General features: G+C 36.8%; 4 protein-coding genes across 7 annotated transcripts; 2 read left to right on the top strand and 2 right to left on the bottom strand.

Moving 5' to 3' along the window:
* Positions 1-15: 15 nt before the first annotated feature.
* LOC131667261 (prominin-like protein) lies at positions 16-10,491 on the top strand. 4 transcript variants are annotated; one of them, XM_058940576.1, is made up of 13 exons: positions 18-448; positions 2,290-2,910; positions 2,987-3,108; positions 3,239-3,262; positions 3,906-4,357; positions 4,502-4,717; positions 4,975-5,530; positions 5,788-5,946; positions 6,016-6,137; positions 6,334-6,384; positions 7,056-7,241; positions 8,299-8,406; positions 8,556-10,489. In XM_058940576.1, exons 1-13 carry the CDS (start codon positions 169-171, stop codon positions 8,566-8,568), a joined length of 2,910 nt encoding a protein of 969 aa, XP_058796559.1. In that variant the 5' UTR covers positions 18-168; the 3' UTR covers positions 8,569-10,489. The 4 variants fall into 4 exon arrangements, with proteins under 4 accessions (XP_058796562.1, XP_058796559.1, XP_058796560.1 ...); XM_058940579.1 differs by lacking the exon at positions 7,056-7,241 and having other exon boundaries at positions 16-448; positions 8,556-10,491; XM_058940577.1 differs by lacking the exon at positions 3,239-3,262 and having other exon boundaries at positions 19-448; positions 8,556-10,488.
* Positions 10,492-10,687: 196 nt separating this feature from the next.
* LOC131667263 (intraflagellar transport protein 56) lies at positions 10,688-13,614 on the bottom strand. Its single transcript, XM_058940581.1, has 7 exons — positions 13,561-13,614; positions 12,582-12,977; positions 12,132-12,515; positions 11,851-12,060; positions 11,320-11,626; positions 10,923-11,163; positions 10,688-10,853 (listed from the first exon to the last, which is right to left on the bottom strand). The coding sequence occupies exons 1-7, from the start codon at positions 13,588-13,590 to the stop codon at positions 10,742-10,744; spliced, it is 1,680 nt and encodes a 559-aa protein (XP_058796564.1). The 5' UTR covers positions 13,591-13,614; the 3' UTR covers positions 10,688-10,741.
* Positions 13,615-13,813: 199 nt separating this feature from the next.
* On the top strand, positions 13,814-19,099 carry LOC131667264 (WD repeat domain phosphoinositide-interacting protein 2). The gene is made up of 11 exons (XM_058940582.1): positions 13,814-14,351; positions 14,562-14,644; positions 14,760-14,926; positions 15,000-15,194; positions 15,275-15,391; positions 15,461-15,615; positions 15,678-15,851; positions 15,925-16,032; positions 16,105-16,220; positions 17,551-17,607; positions 18,548-19,099. The coding sequence occupies exons 1-11, from the start codon at positions 14,212-14,214 to the stop codon at positions 18,661-18,663; spliced, it is 1,428 nt and encodes a 475-aa protein (XP_058796565.1). The 5' UTR covers positions 13,814-14,211; the 3' UTR covers positions 18,664-19,099.
* A 390-nt stretch (positions 19,100-19,489) lies between these two features.
* LOC131667077 (transitional endoplasmic reticulum ATPase TER94) lies at positions 19,490-24,471 on the bottom strand. The gene is made up of 10 exons (XM_058940270.1): positions 24,330-24,471; positions 23,295-23,651; positions 23,029-23,221; positions 22,580-22,948; positions 22,243-22,491; positions 21,884-22,171; positions 20,904-21,425; positions 20,650-20,811; positions 20,414-20,568; positions 19,490-20,341 (listed from the first exon to the last, which is right to left on the bottom strand). Exons 1-10 carry the CDS (start codon positions 24,344-24,346, stop codon positions 20,251-20,253), a joined length of 2,403 nt encoding a protein of 800 aa, XP_058796253.1. The 5' UTR covers positions 24,347-24,471; the 3' UTR covers positions 19,490-20,250.
* Positions 24,472-24,700: the final 229 nt, after the last annotated feature.

The raw sequence follows: 24,700 nt of genomic DNA, 5'->3' as shown, positions 1-24,700 counted from the left end.
GTGATAGTTCATAAAGCAACAGCATCTAGCAGATAGCTCCTATAACGGTCCCCCGCGTTACTGGCAGAAAGGCAGTGCGCTGGCGCGGGCATCCTGCAGCGGAGGCGTCCTCCTCGGCATTACGATCAACACACAACATCGCACGAAAAATAAACACCGAGAGGAACAATGCCTCCACCAGCAGTAGCTCGACGCTTCAGCGTCCTTTGCCTCTTTCTTGTGATAAGCGTGAGATGCAGTAATGCTACGATGGACAAGGATCTCGAGCGTAAACTCAACGAGACGATGTCGAAGCAGGTTTCACCGAGGTACACACCATTAAATTCAAGCACGCTGCAGGTGCACTACAATGCTTCTGCGAACTTCAATCCCAAGGGCATGGGACAGCTTTACAACATCACGAATATGTTTATAGATCTTGTGCAACCTAAACAAGCTTATCCTGAGGGTAAGTATGTTATGTGTGTAAGAGTGATAGCCCTTTTTTTGGTATAGACGCATAGAGAGAGAGAGAGAGATCGTGACCTGCTTTTTCGTTGGTTCAACGTTCTCTCTCGCTTGCTCGCGAGAAAAATAGTTAATTGCTCGCTCTCTCTCTCTCTGTATCTCTCTCACTCTCTCCCTCTCTCTCACTTTGGGTTCATATAGTGTGTATATCAACGCGGATGTGTCTGTTTATGGGGTTAGGGTCGACTTATACGTTACACTTATATACACGACCTGCACTATTGTTACCCTAGACGTATATTATCGATCCTTTTTTTTTGCATACAGCGGGCAACTTAATAATTGGCGTTTGCGTGCTTTACTTTCGTGATTACAAAAAGAACATTACGCGGTCGTGAATCATCCAGCTTTTTAAGAAAAAACGTGTAATTCCGTTATATCCATGTTTTTCTAAGCACATCTAACATCGTTTTGCTATTATCGTTGTCATCGACAGCAATTTTATACCGTTGACTTTCGCGTTCGAGTTTCTTTCTCGCAATCGAATATCAAGATCGCCTAGGCTGCTTACTTCTCCATTGTGATACACGAAACAAAAAAAATATACGTAGATTACACGCATAGTGGCACACGAGCGCTTGCGCTGATTCACTTCCTCTTGAAGAGCTGAACACAGTGAAGTGTAGGCTCTTTTAAATAATAATAACTGAACTCTCGCGAGTTGCGACGCGCTAGAAATTTGGTAGACTGGATTACTATTACACTACTATTACGCGAGAGATTGTTACCTAATAACAGGGAAAAAACAATTGAATTTGTTGATTGTCAATAGCAACGACATACAGCGTATGGCTTATGCTTTCTTTTTCTCAGACATAGGTATGTCGCGAAAGAATGTTATCGTGAATGACGAGAAAGAAAGTAGTCATTAAAAGACACTCAGTAATCATTAACAATTTAGACGCGTCAACCATCGTCGTTTATTTGGTTCCCATGCGCCACGATCAGACACGTATTTCCAGAGTCGGTCGCGTGAATTCAGTTGCCGAACTAATTTCGCGCGTCTATTTTTAGACCAGGTGCGATCGTATTCTTTTTGCATTCTGATTGGCGATCATTTCGCTTGTAATCCAATCAAGGATCGATAGACCACTTGGTCGGTCTACAAGTTGAAATTATGCAAGCGAGACAGACTGAGGGCAATTGAAATACAATCGTGACTATCGACTGTGTTCGTGTATGAAACAAACACCCACACAACTCATTTGTCCATCGCGATTAGTACATTATATAATCACGGCGGTTCTCTACCTAAAAATAAAACCTTCTACATTCATTCATCAGATCGGCATTTACATCTATAGATTTATACTCATTTCATGTGATTCGGATGACTATTAGTCAAGTCAATGATTATTATGATGTGGTTTTTTCTGAAAACGAGTGATAATTCTCATTTATTCATTGACTGCAGAAATGCTCAGTGATTCCATAAGTGTAGACTGAAAGTATACTGAGCCAGAATCACGAATTACGAATTAAATGCTGAATAAAAAAAAAATAAAGTTTTATTTAAAAAATGTAATTGAAGTTTTATTTTAAATCATAATTATGGGTGCATATAAAGTAAAGAAAGAAAATAGGAAGCCGAGAGAAGGCGAGATTTGTAAAAAAATACATCTTTCTTACGTTTTGAAATATGAACGAAGTTATTTTAGAGATAACATGAAGTGTTTTCGGATTCCTTATAAATCAAGGAATCCTTTTATGAAATGGTGAAAGAATAAAGAATTTTTCGACGAAAATCGCAAGTAGATCAGCGAGGAAAATCTTTTGTTGCAGGCCTTATCAAACTATCGAACGGCAGCTTCCAATTCGCCGACGTGAAGACGGAATGGCGTTTAATCTTGGGGCACTACGGTGGCTTGGGTGGGTTAGCAATCGTGTGCCTACTGATCGCCGCAATTTTACCCTGTGTAGCGCTGTTTTTCTGCTGTTGCCGTTGTGCCGGTCACTGTGGCGCACGCAGCGAGCCATTCGACAAGAAGCACGACCACTGTCGCAAAATCATGCTGAGTACAGTTCTCATACTAATCGCAGCGATTCTGCCGTTCGGCGTTGTCTGCGCGTTCGTCACCAACGAGTACATGCAAGACGGCACGAGAGATCTGCCGAGCAACGCCAAGACGAGCTTGAACGACGTACAGACTTACCTGGCTGCGACGAAAAGCGAGATCCAGATTTTACTGAAGGTTAATTACGACGAATTGGAGGTTGCTTTGAATGACATTCTACAAGCCAGTGGGAAAATCGTTACCGATCAGTTGGCTGAATCCTCGCATGCCGTTTCCTTGATGACGCTCAACGACATTGTCGAGGATTTGGCGAGTGTCAGTCAGGATTTGCGATTGATGAATGACATTACGAGAGATCTCAGGAGTAATGCCTCGAGATTGGATAACTGTGAGTCTATTCGCGTACTTTTCTTTTCATTTGTCGTTGAGTATGGCCAACAATCTGAATTTTCTTCGTTTGCTAGTTGTGCGCAAAGTCAAGACCAATCTGCTGCAAACGTTGACGAAATGCGCCACGCAAGACTGCAAGGATCTCATGCACAAGTACAAGATTAATCAAATGGAAGTCAAGGTTCACTTCGACAAGGTAAAACCCTCGATTTTTTTGTCGTTGCGTGTTGTTTTTCTTTGGGATCTGATTAATTATAATTAATGGTGCGATGGTGTGGTGACTGATAACAAGCAAAATATTTGTGTTTTTTTTTTTTTGGATGCAGTACACGGACCGGTACTTCCCCAAGGTACACAATCTGATTGTACATTCTGTGTAAAATCAATGTTGTTTACTTTAGTCGTAATACAGTAAAAAAGGATTTCTTAAATGTTGCACTCTCAAAAGGAATTTTTTATTCAATGTAGAACGTTTTTCTTGATTTAAGAAAAAAATTTTTCGATTTAAGAAACTAATTTTTTTATTTAAAAAAATACTTTATTATGATGTGAAAGAAAACATTTAAGAAATTTGTAGTCATAATTTTAGTGGTTCTGAAATCATATTTTACGTTTATTAATTTTTTCATAACCCTTATTGTAGATTAGTTTACAAATAATTAAATTTATAAATTTACAAACTAAATTATGTAGTTTCATATATTTTAAACAGTAATTGAATTATAATTTTTATCTTATCCCAATAACTAACCTACAATGCAATCCCGACTTTGTAGAGTAATAATGCGTCGTATATTATCTTATTTGAACTATTTTAAAACAGGCAGCAAAATATATAATGCCATCTCAGATTTCAAGTTGTCATAATGAAAAAAAAGAATTTCTGTGTGCACCCGACTAACACAATTTGATTCGCTCAGGTGGCATTTAATTTCGCTGACAGATTTTAGTTTACTTCCTCATTCACTTTGTAATTATTTTTTCATTTCATAGCTGCCAGACAATGACGTTAACATAGCCCTAAGTAACATCTCAAATTTACTCGATGACAACATCGTGCAAGAGGTGAGCAAAGGCAAGGAGCAATTCATGAACATCCAGAAGGAGATTCAACAAGCAGTCAACAAGACCATTCCAATCGTAAGCGCGAGTATTCGTCGTGCTGGTGATTCTCTGACCGAACAAGCCAAGCAAATTATGCAATTGATCGATCGTCTTAATCTTGATATTCGCAAGAAATACATACCACAATTGGATGTCGCAAGACGATATATCGATCAATACTCACCATACAGATATTATTCGGGACTTAGTACTTCCTGTGTTTTACTCATGGTACTCATGTGCTTAACTTTCGGTCTTTGCTGTGGAATTTGCGGGAAGAGACCTGACGGTTATGGGGATGATTGCTGTAATAAAGGATCTGGTGCCAGATTTTTAATGTTGTATGTATAGTAGTCTTTGTAAAAAAACCTTACAAGCACAATAAGTAGACGCTAAGATAAGATAAGATTAACCGCGATACATGCTTCCATTAAAAGCCAACAGATCGATACGTATTACTCTGAATACATTTTTATTTTTTGCAGGGCTGTATGGATAATATTTTTGCAGACGAGTATACTGTTGATAGCAACGGTGGCGCATATGGTGACTGGTGTCTTGACCGAACGCGCCGTATGCGAACCACTTAGGAATCCCAATAATAATCGTATGTTCGAGTTAATCGACGAGTTTCTGGATATCAAGAAAGTACTTTATCCCAAGAATCCTAATGCCGATATCAATATGAGTTACATTTTAACGTGAGTTTGAGAAATGTGTTTATTAGCAGGTTGATTTCAAATGATTACTGTTGATTGCGAAAGGTTTGTCGAAACAAATCCTATTTCACAAGACTGATATGAATTTTTTTTTGTACTATGCATGCAATCAGGCTAATCTATCATTTGATAAGAGTTCGTTATTTTTAAACGTTTTTTTTTTCCTTGGAGTGGAAAATTTTATCGACAAAACCTAAAGTCAAACGCATTATACTGAAAAATGAAAAATGTGTTTACAGCCATTGCCATAAAAACGAAAGTATTTACAAAGTGCTGAAACTGCAATACATAGTCAACGTGGAATCCCTACGCGGTTACATCGATCAATACCAGATCAACGACACGATTCACCAATTGGAGAATCGCATTAGTTTATCGCACAATTACAAGATAATTAGCGAATCAGCACGTGAGAAACTGACAGCATTAGCCGAGAGTGGTTTGAGTGCCATCAAATTCGACCAATTCACCGATAACTTACGAGACAATATTACCAATATTCATCTCGATCACTTGGCCGTGAAGTTACGTGAATTGAGAGATCGTTTGCCGCCTGGTAACGATGATATTCGAGATGATCTCGAGAAAAATGCATTCGATTTGGAAGTTTATCACAAGAGTATTGTTGTGCCAATGACGAATCTGAGTAATCAGTTGAGTGACAAGGCTGTGAAGCTGCAAGAGCATCTCAAGTTTAATCATTCATCCCTTGCTGCGGCTATTCCGTCGCTCATCAAGAAAGTTGATAAGGCACAGGTGTTTATTAGCCAGGAAGGGCCGGAGCATGTTAAAGCGGTTAGTTGATTTGATCTTAGAAAATTTTTGGAATGTTTTGTTAAGTGATAAATTTTTATTTATATACCTTTTTGAATTAATAACAAATATACTTGTTGCGTAGAATAATCAAATTTATACACGTGTTTTCGTTTACGTCCATCAACGCAATAAATTGTGATATTTATTGCGTACATATATTTTCGGAAGATGAATCCTTCAAACATATAAAATGTGACGTGTTTAAAAACAATTGATGTATATTTTCATTATTACAGCTTGCAGCGGAATTTGGAAAAGCATTCCTCTATCAAGTGAACAGTTACCTAAACTATGTGATCGGCAATGTCTTTGACAACATCGGCAAGTGCGGGCCTATATCAAACGCTTACAATGCAACGATCGTAGCTGGTTGTAATAAAATCCTCGATCCATTTGTAAGTATATAATAATTTATCTGTTTCCACCTCACTCATTTACTATTAAAATTTCAATTGTTCTTTCAGAATGGATTTTGGTTGAGCGTCGGTTGGAGTTCACTTTTGTTAATACCGACGATAATACTGTGCGTGAAATTGAGCACACTGTATCAAAAGTCAGATCCTTATCCTGGACCGCTGGTGGAAGCGTAAGTATTATATCAACCTATCACACTTATTTGTTCATACTAATTTTGCACAAGCCGATTCGTTTATTTACGTGCAAAATTTTACAATAATCCGCTATACATGAGACGCAAGCACTCTGACAAAAAAATCCATTAACACTGCGTGCTAAATTGTACAAAAAAGTATTAATCGGCGTTTAAAACGCTCCGTTTACAGTGAGTATTTGTATGACGCGTATGCGGACAGGGACAACGTGCCCCTCGCCCAGTAAGTATTTCCCTCAAAAAAGGACATGTCGTACAAGAAATAAGTAATAGCATGAGGTTCACGCTACAGCATTATTTTTTTTCTTTCCATGATTAACCAAATTGTATGTTTTATGTTCTTTTTCACGCTCTTTGAATTAATCCCAATATTCACGTGTATTAATAACGTTCTAGAAATAGTTTGCACATATTTAATTATCAGAGGTTGAGTTTTATTATTGTTTTAATTTATAGCTTACTTTCTCACTTGCATTGAATCTAACACGATTTTAATATTAGACAAGCGTATAATTAGTACTGAAAATACGTTATTCGTTAATTTTATTATATATCGTCTTTAGCTAGCATGGGAGTGCTTGCCATCAGTTTCTATACCACTTGATATTAATCTTTTTTATTTGAACACGACAAGAATGATTTGTTATGGCATATTTTACAGACGTGTGGAATTTCATTGTATAATTTCAAAGTTTTATTCGAATTTTGTATGCAATAGAATCCATCATTTTTCATCTACTCGTTGCTATTTTTTAACAAACCATGTTAAACGTATAATCATGCAAGGCAAAATAATAATGTACTCCATAACAAATTGTTCATCTCGAATACAAAACTTTAAGTCTCAATGATAATCCAGTGTGAATATTGCAAATAACATCAATTAATAATTAGCTCGAATCGTCTGCGCAACATCCACGACAAGAAATACGCCAACAGTAGGCATCACAATCATCCAGGTGGAGGTTATCCGGAAAGTTACGACGGTCCAGGAATGGGTTACGGTGACCGGGAACGCATGGTAGATGTTCATCAAGGATCATCTCATCACGAATCGAGATACTCGGATTTAGCGCCTAAGTGAGTTCCTTTCCAACCATTTTGTTAGTTTAATTTTTTAATTTTTATCTTTCATTTGTTGATCGCGTGACGGAAAAAGAAAAAAAAGTAAAGATAAATATATTTACATAACTATACATGCGAGAGGTTGACGACTCATAAGTTCTGATTGTGTATGTGTTAACGAGGCCTGTTTCATTTCAGAATCAAATATCACGCGAAAAATAATAAAATCGCTCATTATCCATCTTGTGATATTAACAGTAAGTAAATTCATCATGCGTTGTCACATCGTTCACTTATATTAATGCAAAGAAACAAACAAACAAAAAAACAAAAAACCAAACCAAGCAAGCTCCAAGCAATGTTAGAACGTTCTCTTAGTTTCATTGTCATTATCCTTAGTCTCGACAGGTTGCAACATCATTTGCACTTTAGAAATGAGGTTTTACATTTACATTTCTTGATGTATCTACAGCAGAAATCTTGAGACTTGATCATTTGTATGTTTTTAGTCATATCATGATATAGGGTTCCCACTCATCTCTCAATTTTTATATAATATTTGTTACGTTCTCTATATAAATGTAACTCATCTGCTTTTAAACATAATTAAAATAGTTTTTGCTTTCAAAAAAAGAAAAAAAAAGAGTACAAATCGCTTTTGCAGGAAAAGATAATAATAGTAATTAATATGGTCACATCTGGTGATTGTAAACTATTTACAGGTGAGTGGGAACTTCACGGGGAAACAATTCCTCACGACCCTCAATACGTACCAACATGTAAGTTCATTTACATAGGAAATCGAAAGTTTCTTTTATCTCATGTCTCATTCATCGTGTTGTTCTTCATATATAACGCACGTTTTCATGCAGTGAGATCAAAAGTTCTCTCAGATTTTTTTTATCATGCATAAAAAGAGGATTATAGGTTAATGGAAGAGCGATTCATGCAATAAATCATTATAATCCACTAATAAATGTTTAATCTTTAGATCTTTTCCGACAATTTTCTGAATGTATACGAAATTGTCAAGAACGCAGTACTGAAATAATGCAATTGTTTGATTTCGCAGGAATTGGGACTTTTCGAATAGTGGACCTCCAAGGTATCAACCAGCCGTAGCACCCCCATTGAGCACTGAATACGAACGGCCTCCTCCCTACTATTACCCAGGACCAGGGTAAATTTTACACCATAGGAAAAAAAATTCTCACATTCGTTGTATTCTTAAATCAAAATTTTTCTTAAAATCTTTCTAGGAGTAAGAAAATTTCTTACCCTTGGAATATTTCTTAAAATATTCTTATCGGATGTTGTTTTTTTGTACAGGGATCGAAATTAGAATACGAGTACCGTGGCATGCACAAAGACGGCATTGGGTGTAGCAGCGATGCACAGCCTACAACGTAGCTATCGACGAGCACTTGGTCGCCGAGGTTACATCAAACGAGACTATGTCTAAAAGAAACAACACCTTTAACCACCAGTCAAAAATTCTGACTACTATGATGATACCGCAAGCATGTCACGGCTTTTTTAAAACAATTTTTTTCTCTCTACTCTAGTCCCCTAAAAAATCATTCTTATTTCCTTTTTCTGCGTCAAAATTTTTCAAGAAACTGCCAATAATCGTGATATATGTATTAATGTCTAATTAGGGCAATAAAAGTGTGTCGGTGCAATACTCAAGTATACCGTACGATCGAACAAAAATAAAAATCGGACGCTAACGATAATGATGATCACAACACGCTATAAAGCAGTCTGAGCTGTGAAAGCGCGATCATCAAATACTCTTGATATATATTTGCTTTTCTTTTATTATTTTTCCTCTTGTGTCCTTACTATTATATTATCTTTTTTTCATTATGCGTTAGCGCTATAGTTGTATTATTCTTATTATTATTACTGAATATCCTCTTTTTTTAATTAAGGGCGTAAATTAATATTCAACGAGTTTGCGTAATTATCTGTTAATGTATAGAGTACGCGAAAAGCAAAAAAAATCAGAATAATTGAGCCATAAGACCAAATGCATTTAGCGATTTAAACAATTATGAGTATAACACAGTATAACTGTGACCCGAACCCTCTCACCTCTATTAACAATTGCCATTCTTAAATCTAACGATAACGATAATGTAATTGGGACTGATATACAACTTTCATTGCCAAAAAAAGGAAACAGATGCTATAATATGTATAATGCGTGAAATTGAACCAAGGCTGATTGTTGAGCACAATAAAGTGTAATTGATTATGCATTTAAACTAAAGAAAAAGGAAAGAACTGATTCGATAAACGAAGCTTTTTTGTTTTCATTTTATAAACTAAGTAAGTCGGTTGGTCACGGTATTTGCTGCATTTAAACGTTTTACGATTCTTCAAATAGCTATTTATCGATATTCTCCATTATGGGATTTTTCACGAATACGATTTAGCTGAGCAAATGGATATATACATGTATCAATTAACGAGTGTGTACAGCGATGGTTTTCTAATGCAACGGATTAAAGTGTATACAAATGCGATTAGATTATGTGTGTGTGTGTGTAGGGAAAGTATGATGCGATATAAAAGAAAATAATTGTATATTAAAATATGTAAGTGGAAATATCATTATAATTCATTTTTGGTCTCAGATTTGAAGAAAAGAACAAAAGCGATAAGCACGAACAAAGTTTTTTTCATTTGCGCTCTTGCATTATCTCTACTCTATCTGTGTCTAATTGAACGGAAATTTCATAGCGGACGAAGTTGATTCACTCAAACCAATTACTCTCTGACTACAAATATATGAATTGTAATTCAATCCAAATAGACTAGATTTACGATAAAAATAAAGTAAGGGATTATTTAGCACATGAATTAAGTGTTCTCTCGATAAAAAAAATAGAATAATAACTTACGAACAAATTGTAATGCCTTGTAGCGTTTTGTTTTCTCATTTTTTATTGTGTTTTCTTTTCATTTTTGTTCATGTTTCGTTATTATTGTTCCATTCAGACGACAGTTGTTCAATAATTTCGTTATTTTTAGTGAAATGTCGTTGTCGCACAAAAAATAATTGTACGCAATAAATTCGTAAGGTCAATTGTCGTTAACGATGAAGTTTTTCTTTTTTTCCGTCGAAAACTTGTTAAATGGATCGGTTATTGATATACATCGTGACCATTTTACTTGTATCTTGTAATTATCTAATTATTATTGCTATTCTTATTATGACATAAATTGATGTATCATCACAATTAAAAAATAAATCTATTTTGTAAAAAGTGATCTAAGCTGTGTTCTTTGCATTGAAAAATTCAATAGTTGGTCGTATGGTACTGATAAAAATAAGGAAATATCGTGAAATTATTGAATTATATTTACGTAAAAAACATGCATTGACGTTTACGAACTGACTAGATTTGATATCTGTATTTCACTAAAAGTGTCAGGTAACTGAGCTAGTACATATAAAAACAAGAAAATAAAATCATTAAAATCCATTAATTAACAAACTTGAATGATCAATAAGCTACGCGATTATCTTTGCCCCACTTTTTTATGACTCTGATAATTTGGTCCACCTGGGAATTCACGGTATTCTTCAATATTTTAATAACTTCTGGCAAAAGCTCTCTAAAAAATAAAATGAAAATTAATTAGAATTTCGCTGACCAAATAAAAATTCCAAAATATTCCACATACTTGGGTAATTTATCGGCGACGATGTACTGAAAAGTGCCGCAACAAGCACCACGCTTGCCCTCCCAGTGTTCGGGCGACGGATCGAGTCTTTCCAGCATGTCAAAAGCTTTGGCTGCGTACCAAAAATCCCCGATGGTGTAGCACGCGTTGGCGATCAGCTGCAGCAGGTTAAACGAGTCCGGGGAGGGCTCCATTTTTAGGTAGAGCTCCCAGGCGAGTTGGCTCTTTTTGTTCATTATGTCTGCGTCGAAGAAGCAGACGTTCAACTAATGCCGCGTTCATTTCGCGTGAACTTTGTACGCGAACTCGGCGTCAAACAAAATGTTACGAATACGAAATAAGAGCTCTAATATAATGAAAATGAATTGGTTTCGCATTTGCGTCCTGCCGCACTTACATGCATACGACAGCAAACTAACATAAGCGAAATCTGCGCGGTATCTTTCGCTCCTTATTGCCAAAAAGGCTTCTTCGGCCTCCTTGAAATGGCCTGTGGCAGTTTGCGCCTGTGCGTAGTTGAAATTGAAGCAGTCGACGTTGGAGAAGTAGGTCTTGATGGAATTCAAATAGATGAGCACGTCTTTGAATTGCCTCATGAGGAAATAAAACGAAGCCATGCATTGACGTCCTGGTATCGTGTCGCATTCCGACGCCGACGTGCCGACTAATTGGAAGTAATGCTGTGCCACTTTAACGTACTCTTGCTGACAAATGAATCTCGTTAGTTATTTAAGCCTCTACTAAATAATTATTTTTACACTCGAATACCTCGGATTGGCATTAATGCATAGACTTATATTTATATTTTAGGTATAGTTAAGTCGTTTAGACGATTACGAGCCAAACGCGCGTGTGTTTCATCAGAAACTGTCAATCTAAATTTTTTTAAAGACATTTGAGTAAAACATTTCAGCATTGAATCTCATACCGAATTTTTTTCTTGTCCGACAACAGCGTTGACAATGCCTTTGAGAATGTACTCTTGTGGCACGCTCGGCTCCAGATCTTTGATCAACTCGAAGCACTCTTGCACCTCGTTTTGCCTCAGATAGTAAATGACCAGATTCAGTCTCGCTTCTGGTATGACGTCTACGAGATTCGGTAGTATCTGCAATGCACCCTCGCCGTTCCTGAAAACCTGAGGGTCTCTTGTTAAATGTTTGAATCAAGACCACTTTTCCACCAAGTAGACTTTTTGCCGAAACTCACCACAGTGTTGTGCTGTATGAGATCGTTGCCGTAATGACTGTTATTGAAGACCTTGTCGATAAGCTGCTTCATCTCGGCGATCTCGGCGGTGCTCTTGTAGAACCTGAAGTGATTGCAAGCTTTCAGGTTGATGGCAGTGGCACTGTCGGGGTACTTGGACAGGTAGACCTGCAGAACCTCCTGCGCCACATCGTAGTAGTCGAGCTTGTAGTAGCACAGCGCCACGTAGACGTTCAGCGCCAAGTAGTCGCGATTGTCGAGCAGCACCTTCTTGTAGATGTCAATGGCTTCCTGATAGTGGGCGCGGAGATAGTGCACCGACGCTAGGCACAACTGGTCTTCCACGCTGTCGTTCAGCTTGTCCTCGTACTCCTTCGACTGATGCTGAACAAGCGTAAAGTCATCCACGATGATCGCTATCTTAGCGCGTTTCTCAAACGAGGCGCTTACCTTGTCGGCGAGCTTGTGAGCCAAGTGCAGCGACAGCCTGGTCTTGAGCGGGCTGTGCGGCGAGTCGAGCAGCATCTTGGCGGCCTCGGGATACATGCCCAAGTAGAAGTAGCAGCAAGCCACGTAGGTGTTCAGGTCCTTGAGGTGCTCGTTGCCGGCGCGCAGCTGCTCGTAGATCTTGGCTGCCTTTTTGTAATTGCCGAGGTGGAAGGAGCAATAGGCGATCCATAGCTGACTGTCGGCCGCCGAGCTCGTCGCCTCGTTGAACTCCAGCAAAGTGATTGCGCCCGTGTAATCGCGTCGAGAGAGGAACGTCTCGAAGCTCGGGATGTCGCGACGCGAATGCGCCGATCGACGCACAGCTTCACCCGAGGCTGGCTTGGCCCGGGAAAGAATCTGCAGAGTCAAAGGCATTGGTTCTTTGGTTCTCGTTGGCAGACCAGCGCATCGGCTTAATAACATTACCCGAGCTTTTCAGTTCTTTCAAAGTGCTTCAACTAACTTTTAGGATAAGTTCATTCCAATTCTCAATTACTAAAAATATACATCACACGATTTATTTGACAAAAGTCTTACGCGGTTCGTTCTCCCTTTTTTAGGACCAGATTTAGCGCTCATAAAAACTTTGTGTAGAAACATTGAACCGATTTATGCAAACAATATTGTCGATTTAAATCAGCCAAGAGACATTGCAAATTATACTGGAACCATACAAAGTTCAATGTAAAACCAATTAAAGAACCGAAGAGAAAGAACTCAAAAAAGAACGAAAAAAAAAAATTTGGATATTTAATAATCAAAGGAAAAATGTTATGTATTGAAAAGCTGAAAAATATTTATTCGCAGCGTCACATTTTTCACGATTATACATACACGTGGGGGATAAACTGATGCGAGCGTCGTTACATATATTGAAAATTCAACGTACCAGCCATGGTGAGGAAATTTTAGAAAAATAACGAAAACCCCGCAAACTCACCATTCTGATTTCGAAAAAGCAACAATGCATTTATCCGTCATGTTTCCGATACAATGACAATTGTTTGTATGAAATCCGAAAGTTTGTAAATGTGGTCGCCTTGACAACGTCCATATGATGTCGCCACAATCGACTCTGATTAAGCGAGAGAGAGAGAGAGAGAGAGAGAGAGAGAGAGAGAGAGAGAGAGAGAGAGAGAAGACCGAGTGAGTCGTGAAACGTATAGCCAGTCATCGTTGGGTTGAACGCTTTGACCGTCTCTCTCTATCTCTCTCTCTCTTTCTCTCTCTCGCCTTGGCTGGTTCTTCCTAGCCCAGCAACTGCGCATCGCTCTTTGTTATTGGGAGCGTCAGCTGTTTCTGTCTGTCGGGTATTCAATATGGAATAAACGAGGCAGGGACACGAAAAGTTACTGCCAACTGAAAGTAGGAAAAAAAGAGGCCTCGCCCGCGCGCTTTTTAGAAAAAAACAACCGCGTTTTGTCGTCGCAGAGAGTAGTGACGAGAAGTAATAGCGTTGTGCGCGTTGCTGCTGTTGTGTGCGTGTGTATTTGTTGTTCGTGCAAAGGCCCCTCCATAGCCGTCGAACGTTCGATTTTTCGGTTGTTTTTTTTTCTTCTGTTCGTTAGTGCGGGTCAATCCCCGTATTTATATGCAAAGCCTCGCTCTCAGCGTGGATCTATTGACGCAAGGCCTTAAGCGCAGCATCGCCGGACTCATGAACCTCGCAAATCCAGCGAATCAAGATCCTCAGAGCCAAGTGTTCTTTGTCAACTTTAATCAAGATTGCTCGTTAGTTTCTCGTTGATTATTAATTTCTCGGTTGTTTATCTCTCTCTCTCTTTCTCTCTTATTCTTTTGTTTTCTCTTCATTTTTGGTGACTAGCGTTGCGCAACTTTGACATACGTTATACTACTCGTTGTTTCTCTCACTCTCTTTCTTTCTTGCCTTTCACTTTAACGGATATAATACTTATTTATTCTGTTTTGACTTTTTTGTAGATCGCTGGCCGTTGGGTCAAGGACTGGCTACAAAATCTTCTCGCTCAATGCGATTGATCATCTCGAAATAATCTTCGAAAACGGTAATTATACACCTTACCTACCCCCTCCCATCCCTTCTTTTATCGACCTGTTTACATTTCTTGCGTTGTTTGAGAGAAAACAAGTTTTGAGATGTGGTGTTTTTTGTTGTTGTAGATATTGAAGATGTGTGCATCATTGAGAGGCTGTTCAATAGCAGCCTCATTGCCGCGGTCAGTGCATCGTCACCCCGAAAGCTCAAGGTCTGTCACTTTAGAAAGGGCACTGAAATCTGCAATTACAGTTATTCCAATACCATACTGGCTGTGAAACTTAATCGAGCTGTAAGTTCAAACTCCATTCTCCAACAATGTCTTCTTAATGTAAATAGAAATATGTATTTTCTGCTGTTTATAGAGATTAGTAGTATGTCTAGAGGAATCACTGTATATTCATAATATAAAGGATATGAAAGTGCTGCACACCATACGTGATACACCACCCAACTTGAATGGGCTCTGTACACTGTCCATAAACAGTGAAAACTGTTTTTTAGCTTATCCAGGGTCTAACACCATTGGTGAAGTTCAGATATTTGATGCTGTCAATCTTGTAAGTATACAACTTGAATGAAGTATTCTTGAGCATATCATAAAAACTCACAGGGACATGTACAATTTTTGATATTTCAGCAAGCCAAAATAATGATTCCTGCTCATGACAGTCCATTAGCTGCTCTTACTTTCAATCCTAGCGGTACCAGAGTTGCAACAGCATCGGAAAGAGGCACTGTTATTAGAGTCTTTAATGTATATTAATTTTCCTTAATAAATTCCAGTGATGTGCAGATTCACCTGTTAATTATTTAACTTTTGCAGGTTCAAGATGGAGCAAAGGTATTTGAATTCCGTAGAGGTGTCAAGCGTTGTGTATCTATTTGTAGCCTAGCATTTAGTTCAGATGGCATGTTTTTGTGTTCCTCAAGCAACACAGAAACTGTTCACATATTCAGATTGGAAGATCCAAAAGATACGTAAGTGTTTCAGAAGTTAAAAATAAATATCTTGAATTTTTATTGACATCTACGTCTTATAGACCACAACAGGCACCAGATGAGGCACAAACTTGGATGGGATATCTAACAAAAGCAGTATCTGCATCAGCCAATTATCTACCTTCACAAGTAACCGAAGTGTTTAGTCAAGGACGCTCATTCACAAGTGTTCATTTACCTTTTCAAGGGCTCAAAAATGTTTGTGCTGTCACAACGTAAGTAATCGACATATCTTCGATTATTAAACGAAAATATGTTCTTCATTGTTTTTACTTTGTTACCTTACAGAATACAAAAAGTGTTAAGGTTACTGGTGGCCAGCGCGGATGGCTACCTTTATGTGTATAATCTAGACACGCAAGATGGTGGCGAATGCACCCTCTACAAGCAGCATAGGTTTGCTTTCAATGTTAAAACATAAACATTAGAAAGTAAAAAACGTTATATTGATTGTATTTATTGTGGAAGGCTGGATGGTAAAGCAGACGAAGTAGATTGTGCAACCGTATCTACAGCAGCTGGTGGTTCAAGCTCCAGTGGAGCAGCTGGTGATGGTTCAACACCTACGCCAACACAGAACACAGGTGAATACGTTATTATTGAATCTTTAACGATCGCATAACACTTTTATTTACTTTTTTCTCCATACTTAACGATAGCGATATTAAGTGTAATAAGAAAACAGACAAAAAATGGCAGGCTATAAATGCTTCAATTATATGCGTGTGGATTAAAAAAAAACAGAGAACTTGTTGATAAAGGATGTTTGTTGTTTTAAGGTATATTTCGACACGTATATATTTCTAAAAGCAGCGAAGAGAGCCGGTGATTATAATTGTAGCCGCATTTGCTCTCCCTGTAATGGCATGCCAAACACCCATAGACACACACACTGTGTGTTTAGTAATGAGAAAAAGATAAAAATTAACTCGACTGCATGCATGCATGCGATATTTATCGAGTTTAACTTTTATTTTTTTCTTTTTCTTGGGATTTATTACATATTTATTTTTATTTATACATGTATACACACTTACCAGATAAATCTAGTTTTATATATCTATATATATTATTTTATAAGCTGTATTCTTGCTCTCTTTTCGCGTGTGTGTGTGCACGTGTGTGTTTGTGCTATATATATATATATATTAAAATAACGAATGCATTAGAAGCCTTTCATTGCTTGATTCCTGTTTTTTTTAATCGCTTTTATATACCGAGATTCGCTAATTATTTTTTGTTCTTTTTGGGTATCGTTAAAACGATATCGACGAGACAATCATTCTTTACGAGCAAGAAATTTTTGCAGCCAATGACACATGAGCGGACATACATTTTTTTTATCATAAATAGATTACAGACAATTTACAATATACAGGCGCATCTTTTTTGCTTCAAATATACCTGCAAAGAAAGATTTCTTGTCTTTATCGATGGTTCTCGTGGGAGTAACATTGTTTTTTTCCTACTGATACAAGTTTTAGCTTGTTGTTTTGTTTTATCGAGTAAATAGTTTATAAATTACTTTTGCTTTTCGGTTGGATTTTTTGACGTTAGTTACATCGTTTGGAAAGTTCAGTGAGTGATTTAACAAATTGTTGATTTTACAGAATAAAAATTTGTGCATCTCACTCATTTTGAATTAAACATACTTACAAAGTACTAAACATACCTATAACGATCAATTGCAGTAAAAGCCATGTTAATTCTCACGAGAGCAATCAAATAATTGAATAATTATTTTTTCGTGTTCCTCTCATGTGAACATACATACGTTGACATTTTTTTATTCTTTTTATTATTATTAAAAAAAAAAAAACAAAAAACAAAAAACGAAAAAAACGCATAAAGACAAACAAAAAAAATATTTTTTCCTGCCCCTCCCCAACCTACGACACACGCACACAATCTCAGTCTGCATAAATAGCTACGCGGGTGCGTTGCGCGGCCGATCGCCCGACACCATGTCAGGTACTGGTATATTGCCCTTTACTCTCTGACCTCTTTTTCTCTCTTTCTCTTTCACTTGTCGCTCAGTCATGCAATTATTTTGGTTTGTGGTTTCTGTAAAGCTTTGTTGTTTATATTAATTTGTTGTTCTTGCAAAAGCTTGAAGCTCTTATCTTGATATAGTAAATTTTTACGCAATACTAAAATTTTTTATCTGTCGCTTCGTTGTGTACACAGGCTTCTTCATATTTTTTCTTTTTGGTTTGGGGTTCTTTAACAATTATGTATTAACACCATGATATAATTTTTCGTCCGAGGTTTCAACGATCGTTTTCTCGTATATATGGAAATACCAATAATTCATGATTTGTCACACAACATATTAAAGTGAAAAAGACAAATATTATTATTATTTCTTCTGATTTTTTTGCTTGCGCACGTTTATATGCACTCTAAAAACTAAAGCATGTGATTATGTACATTTTTTCTCTCTTTCATTTGCTAAATGACTAATAATATAGTTTATTTTCAAAAGTAAACTGTCGTTCAAATAACAAACCTCGATTTTCATCTTAATGCATAGAAATGAAATAATTTTATAAACTATTTGGCATTACTTTGTGTAAATATTTCGTCAAACTATTTGTAGCATGCAACGTAGTACAGGTTTTTGTTTTCTTGAATCGCGATCACATGAAAAATACTTTTTGAATGATATTTTTTTTTTCTTTTTCATCGTGATTTCAAATCCTGAATCCTCACAAAGCCTATCCATCACTGTGTTTTTGCACCCATGCACCCATACTTTGTTTTATATATTTTTTTAATTGTAAAAAAAATATGTATTTTATTGGTGTTTTCATCTCAACTTTCGTCACATTCACGAAAATGAAAAATAAATAAAAATAAAATTATTGTAATAAAGCATCTTGTCTAACAATGTGCCTAATATTTGTAATAGAATCAGAGAAGTATCACGAGATGATATCAGCAACAGAGAGTCCACCAAAAGGTAGCGGTACCTTCCGACTGGATGACGACACGGAGTTTCCACCGGTGACACTACGTACCGACTGAATTTTTTATTTATAAAATCTGCGAAGTCTTCAAACAAACAAAAAAAAACACACGAGTGTACATAAATAAAAACAAAAAAAGTGAATAAACAAACAAAGCGCACGCTAGTCGTATTTGCTTTTATCTTATCGTCGGCATGTCTTAACTTTGTAAATACATTATTACTTTTTCTCTATCAAGGCGAATGATCGACTATTAGCGGCTCTTTTTATCTTCACTCTTTCTTCTAATTTTAATTGCTCCTCTCTTCTTCCCTTTTGTGACAACTATATTTTTCGTCGTTTTTTTTTACTCTTTTGGTAGTGTTATTTTTATATGATGACGATTGTAAATATATCTTTCGGGAAAACACAGAAAAATAACAAGTGATAAAACATCAATATACAAAAAAAGATTGTATGTTAAAAAAAGTAACATTGATGTCAGATTTCTTATGAATATATGTGATAAATAAAAAAAATATGGTGAGTTTTTCTTTTTTGTTACCCAAATTGTCCAAGCGATTATACGTAAACTTGCATAAATATATATAATTACTTGTTTTGCTTCTTGCAAGAGATGTGATATGTCCGTTTGGCCAGTAAACACTGATAAGTTATTATTGTATTAGTGTTTGCACGAACAAAATTATTCGAGTCTCCTTTTTCTCATCGATGTCTACACCATTATGGTGAGAATAATTTTTTTACGAATGTACTATCACCAAGTAGTAATCTTGCAAAAAAATATATATCATTTATTTCAAATGATTTTGCTTCATGTTTTGCACAACAATACACATATGAAGGTCAATGAAAAAATGGTACAATACGCAGAATGATTGTGTTTGTAGTCGCGACTTTATTTAAATATTTATTTAAAAATCAAGTTAGTGGTCTCACGATGCACTGACAACAAGAGCATTCATTGCAGTGAAGCTAAAAGACTTGCTATGAGCAAAAGGGTCTATCGAAGGATAAAGTGAGCATATTTTATTCAAGTGACAATAAATTTTCTTTTATTCATACATTATGTAAATTGAAAATTTGTTTGAATTATCAGTGACATTTCTCTCTCCTCTTTCATATGAAGCAGATTTAAAAAGCTCTTTTATGAAGACAAATGAACTTAGCTATAGTAACTTAGCATAAATGCCACTGCAATTATTTATTATATGTGAATACCTGAACTTCTAAAAGTTAAATACTAGTGCTATACAATCACAATTTAACTTTACGGTAACATTTTATTTACCAAGCACCAATACAAAGAAAACAAAGATAAGAGCCCATTCGTACGAAAGAAGTTCTTGTTATGTTTTCATCGACGAATTATTGAAATAAAAGAAAAATGTGAAAATTGAAATTTATTTAACAGTCTTGCCGTTATACAAATACACACAACATATATACTTCGTATAAAATCGAACTGTTAGTTTTTCTGTTTTTATTCATAAAGATTATTATATAAATCATTTATAAAGTACGGCGCAAGTGTATGCGCACATTTGTGGCATAACACAATGCTATTGGACAGGCCCTTTTGTCGTAATCTTCACTGCAAACGAAATTACAAATAAAAGTGAAAAAGAAGTAATTTTTTTAATCCTTAACTGTAGAGATCATCGTCGCCATCGTCTTGGAAGGGTTGGTCTCCTTGCGTTGTATCTTGACCTCCTCCTGGTGCATTTTGTGGGAATCTATAATAAAAAAAAATCAATTATTATTCGCTCGCATGTACGTATACTTAAATTATAGCAATATTAACTTACCTAAAGTTCGTTCCAAATCCTCGCGATTGTTGAAGAGTTTGAGCGAACATTTCATATTTACGAATATCGTTGTCTGATACTGATCTTCGAGCGAACTTCATCGCCTCCTCGAAATGAGCTCGAGTAATCTCAGGAACAGGGTCATCCTCATCAGTCTGAAACATTACGCCATTTTTAATGATTAAATCCATTTGTTCTTATGTCTCACAATTGTCAAAATAAAGTGATATACTAACATCCATGGAGGAACCAGGATTATTTTCTCTTTCCCTTTCTCTGCGCTTTTCCGACTCGATATATTGTCTAATGGCTAATTTACAGGCGCGTTGGCAAATTTCTGTGATATCGGCTCCCGAGAATCCGTGCGTTACCTTGGCAATGTATATTAGATCAACATCCTACGAACAATCAATACATGAGTTACTTACTCTGTTATTGTAAATCATATATGTCAATTATTTTACAGCTGTGAAAATAAAAATAATTAAACCTTAGCAACGGGAGATTTACGAAGATTAGCTTTGAAGATAGATTCTCTGGACTTTTCATCTGGCAATGGAATATAAATAAGTTGATCTAAACGTCCAGGTCGAAGAATAGCCGGATCGATGATGTCAGGCCTGTTGGTAGCTCCAATGATGAAGACATTTTTCTTAGCGCCCATACCATCCATTTCCGTCAATATTTGATTAATGACTCGATCGGCGGCACCACCAGCATCACCGATACTACCTCCACGTGACTTGGCTATGGAATCAAGTTCGTCGAAGAATAGGACACAAGGAGCGGCCGATCTCGCCTTGTCGAAGACGTCACGTACATTGGCTTCAGATTCACCAAACCACATGGTCAATAATTCAGGACCTTTCACGGAGATGAAGTTGGCCTGGCACTCATTAGCAATAGCTTTGGCTAACAGTGTTTTACCACAACCTGGTGGTCCATAGAATAGTACACCTCGGGATGGCTGCATACCAAATTTCAGGAATTTGTCTGGATGCTCTACCGGATACTGGAAAAATTCAGAAATTTATTTATCGTTAATTAAAGTTTCTCCGGTCTCTACTACGGGTCAATATGACCTATACATTTTTTACTAAAAACACGTTTATTTAAAAGATAATTTTAAGGATGTTTTTATTAGTAATTAAATTAAATTTATTTTTTGATCATAGTAACAGTTTCTACATTAATTATAATGAATCTGCGAATAATTTTCAAGTCAATCAAGTGAATCGTTATGAAATAGTAGAGCAATCAAAAAGTGCGAAGGATTAAATTGATACAGTGCAAGAAACTCAACCGAAAAAATATGTAGACAATTATATTACATTATATGACAAGCATTTGATTAACAAAAATAATTTACGATAAAAATCGTTTGGAATTTATTGGGAGAGCCCGTTACGTAACTTTTTGTAAAAGGAAATCCTGACAGAAGATTAAATTATAACTGATTATTTCTCTCACCTGAACCAGTTCTTGCAGTTCGTTTTTGACGTTTTGGAGACCTCCAATGTCCTCCCAAGTGACAGTAGGAACTTCAACAATTGTCTCACGTAGTGCACTAGGACTACTCTTGCCCATCGCATATTTAAAGTTTTCCATGGAAACAGCCAAAGATGACAAAACTTCAGCGTCAATCTGCTCATCTTCGAGATCAATTAGATCCATCTTTTCACGAATCTGCTGAAGAGCTGCTTCCGAGCACAATGACGCCAAATCGGCACCCACGTGACCGTGAGTTTCATTAGCAATCTACGAAAGAAACATAACCATTACACTATCATTATGTACAATAAGATTATTGCAAAAGCTTAGACACTTACTTGTTCTAAATCAACGTCATCAGCTAACTTCATGTTCTTGGTGTGGATACGTAAAATTTCCAAACGACCTGTTGCATCGGGAATGCCAATGTCGATTTCTCTATCAAAACGACCAAAACGTCTAAGAGCACCATCAATGCTGTTTGGACGATTCGTCGCGGCCATGACGATAACGTGAGAACTCTGCTTCATACCGTCCATCAACGTCAATAGTTGCGAAACGATACGTCTCTCGACTTCGCCATGTGTCTTGCAAAACGAAGTAATAATACGTAAGTTAATTTAATATCAACTGATAAAAAGTCATCCATTATGTAAGACGTTAAACGACCATTACCTTCTCTCTTTTTGGCGCAATAGCATCGAGTTCATCAATGAAGATGATAGCAGGTGAATTTTTTTCTGCTTCCTCGAAGGCTTTACGTAAATTGCTCTCAGACTCGCCAGCGAGTTTGCTCATAATTTCGGGCCCGTTGATGAGGAAGAAGAAGGCTCCGGTTTCGTTGGCAACAGCTCTTGCGATTAAAGTTTTTCCAGTACCAGGCGGTCCATACAAAAGAATTCCACGTGGTGGTTTCACACCAATAGCTTTGAAAAGCGACGGATGACGCAATGGCAGCTCTACCATTTCTTTAATTTGGGCTAGTTGTTTACGTACTCCACCGATATCATCGTATCCGACTGCATTCAGTGCTTCTTCCTCTTCCTGCAACAGGAAATATTATTCAAATCATAATTGAAAAATTTGATCAGTTGAGGTATTGAACACTATTAACGCAATGTTACCTCTCTCTTGACAGGATCTCCTTCGCAGTGAATCACTGTTTCAGGTGACACAATACAATAAGGTCCTGGATCTGTTTCAACAACTTTGAACTCCACAGCTCTCATGCCACCTCTTACAATAAAGGTGTCATCCTTGTGAATTGGACGATAAGCTTCGAGGAAATAGGGTTTTAAATAAACTTCAAACAAGTTTCTAAAATAAAATACACACATAAACAATTAGAATCAATTAGTTAATGGAAAATGTTAAAATTATTGTTACTCACCCTGTAAGACCCTCAACAGTGTCATCTATGGGCAACACATGAATACGCTTTCCATACTTGATATCTGGGCATGATTGCACTGACACAACATCGCTCAAGCGTACTCTCAAATTATTCCTAACCACTCTATTCATCATAATCTTTTCATCTGTACAATTAGGATCTGATAGAACTATGCATACTGTCTCCTTGCGACGTTTGCCTTTAAGCAGGACTGTATCACCACGAAATAGTTGTAACTCATCCATCTTGGCTTGGGACAAAGCAACAACAGAATTGTCATCGTTCTTGGCTTCATCTACAAGGAGCCTGTTTGGCTTGTCCTTTTTACGAAGGATAGCAGTAGCTAAATAATCACTGAAAAAGCATGAAAATAAAAAGATTATTAATTATTTATAGACGAAAAATTTAGTTTACAATTAGTTTATAATTACTTAAAATAACTTTACAAACAGTTATTTGTTCTATTAATAAAGCTATATAAACTGGTTTTTATAAAGATATCGAGAGAGATTGTTTATGCAACGATGTTCAGGGCGAAATTGTACTTCATCGTTTATCCAACAGAACATAATCTGAATCGGAACGAAAGCTAGAGAATCGCGAGTAAACCGAGCCAAGTCTAGACAAAATATATTATCATCAAGAGCATCACTCCGGTAATAAAAAATCCTTTGTCACGTTACCATTGCCCACGGCCATTTGTCGACAAAAGGCTATAACGGAGCGTTGCCCTCTTATGACGAATGTTCACCTAGAAACCTCAAAAACAAATATCTCCAGCCAGGGAACAACAAATTAACAATTAAACGGTTAGACTCAAGAATAAACAAAAAATTGATAAATTTGAAAATATACGAGTTGTTTGTATGGTTTTAAAGCGTCATCGACATGATGACAAGGTGAAATTGAATGGTGGATAGCAGTCTTGTTGCGAGCTCGAAACAGAAAGTCCTCTCCCGTTTTCTTTCACGCGCGACGACAACGTTATAACCAAGATTTTGAATTGTCTTTATAGGGACGAAAGCAATTTACCTTTTTGGATCTCCCATGGTTATTTCAGCTAATTCACTCACAGAAAAAGTACGATAATGCTCGTTAAAGACCGTCGATGTGCCAAATGCAATGCTAACACCGCGTCTGTCTTTTTCTTTCTCCAGTCCCCAAGCGACACATATACCGGACGAGACTTCGCAGCGCCGCCGTCGCCGCCGCCACTACTCGTGAAATCTTTAAGGTGGTTCACAATTAATCTAACTGGTGATTGGCTATTCTTTGACATTCTCTGTACGTGAACTTTATTTAAATGAAATTATTTCTTTATCATTTACTGGAATTTCTAATGATACAAAATATCTGTTTCATAGATGACATTCGAGAATGAAACAGCGAATACGAAAAATATA

Source organism: Phymastichus coffea, unplaced genomic scaffold, assembly GCF_024137745.1.
Source record: "Phymastichus coffea isolate CEN01 unplaced genomic scaffold, Cenicafe_Pcof_1.1 PCOF00063, whole genome shotgun sequence".
NCBI lineage: Eukaryota > Metazoa > Arthropoda > Insecta > Hymenoptera > Eulophidae > Phymastichus > Phymastichus coffea.
This window is presented reverse-complemented; position numbering and strand designations above follow the sequence as displayed.

Excerpts from the sequence above, each read along its gene's own strand:
- LOC131667261 (XM_058940576.1), top strand. The coding sequence starts at position 169 with ATGCCTCCACCAGCAGTAGCTCGACGCTTCAGCGTCCTTTGCCTCTTT. Across the intron at positions 3,263-3,905 it reads CGGACCGGTACTTCCCCAAG|CTGCCAGACAATGACGTTAA; the intron begins GTACACAATCTG and ends TTCATTTCATAG. Across the intron at positions 5,531-5,787 it reads GGCCGGAGCATGTTAAAGCG|CTTGCAGCGGAATTTGGAAA; the intron begins GTTAGTTGATTT and ends TCATTATTACAG.
- LOC131667263 (XM_058940581.1), bottom strand. The coding sequence starts at position 13,590 with ATGCATTGTTGCTTTTTCGAAATCAGAATG. Across the intron at positions 12,061-12,131 it reads TCATACAGCACAACACTGTG|GTTTTCAGGAACGGCGAGGG; the intron begins GTGAGTTTCGGC and ends AGAGACCCTCAG. Across the intron at positions 11,627-11,850 it reads TCGGACAAGAAAAAAATTCG|CAAGAGTACGTTAAAGTGGC; the intron begins GTATGAGATTCA and ends TTCATTTGTCAG.
- LOC131667264 (XM_058940582.1), top strand. The coding sequence starts at position 14,212 with ATGCAAAGCCTCGCTCTCAGCGTGGATCTATTGACGCAAGGCCTTAAG. Across the intron at positions 14,645-14,759 it reads CGAAATAATCTTCGAAAACG|ATATTGAAGATGTGTGCATC; the intron begins GTAATTATACAC and ends TTGTTGTTGTAG. Across the intron at positions 15,852-15,924 it reads AATGTTTGTGCTGTCACAAC|AATACAAAAAGTGTTAAGGT; the intron begins GTAAGTAATCGA and ends GTTACCTTACAG.
- LOC131667077 (XM_058940270.1), bottom strand. Across the intron at positions 20,812-20,903 it reads GTAAATCTCCCGTTGCTAAG|GATGTTGATCTAATATACAT; the intron begins GTTTAATTATTT and ends GATTGTTCGTAG. Across the intron at positions 20,569-20,649 it reads ATCCTGGTTCCTCCATGGAT|ACTGATGAGGATGACCCTGT; the intron begins GTTAGTATATCA and ends GTAATGTTTCAG.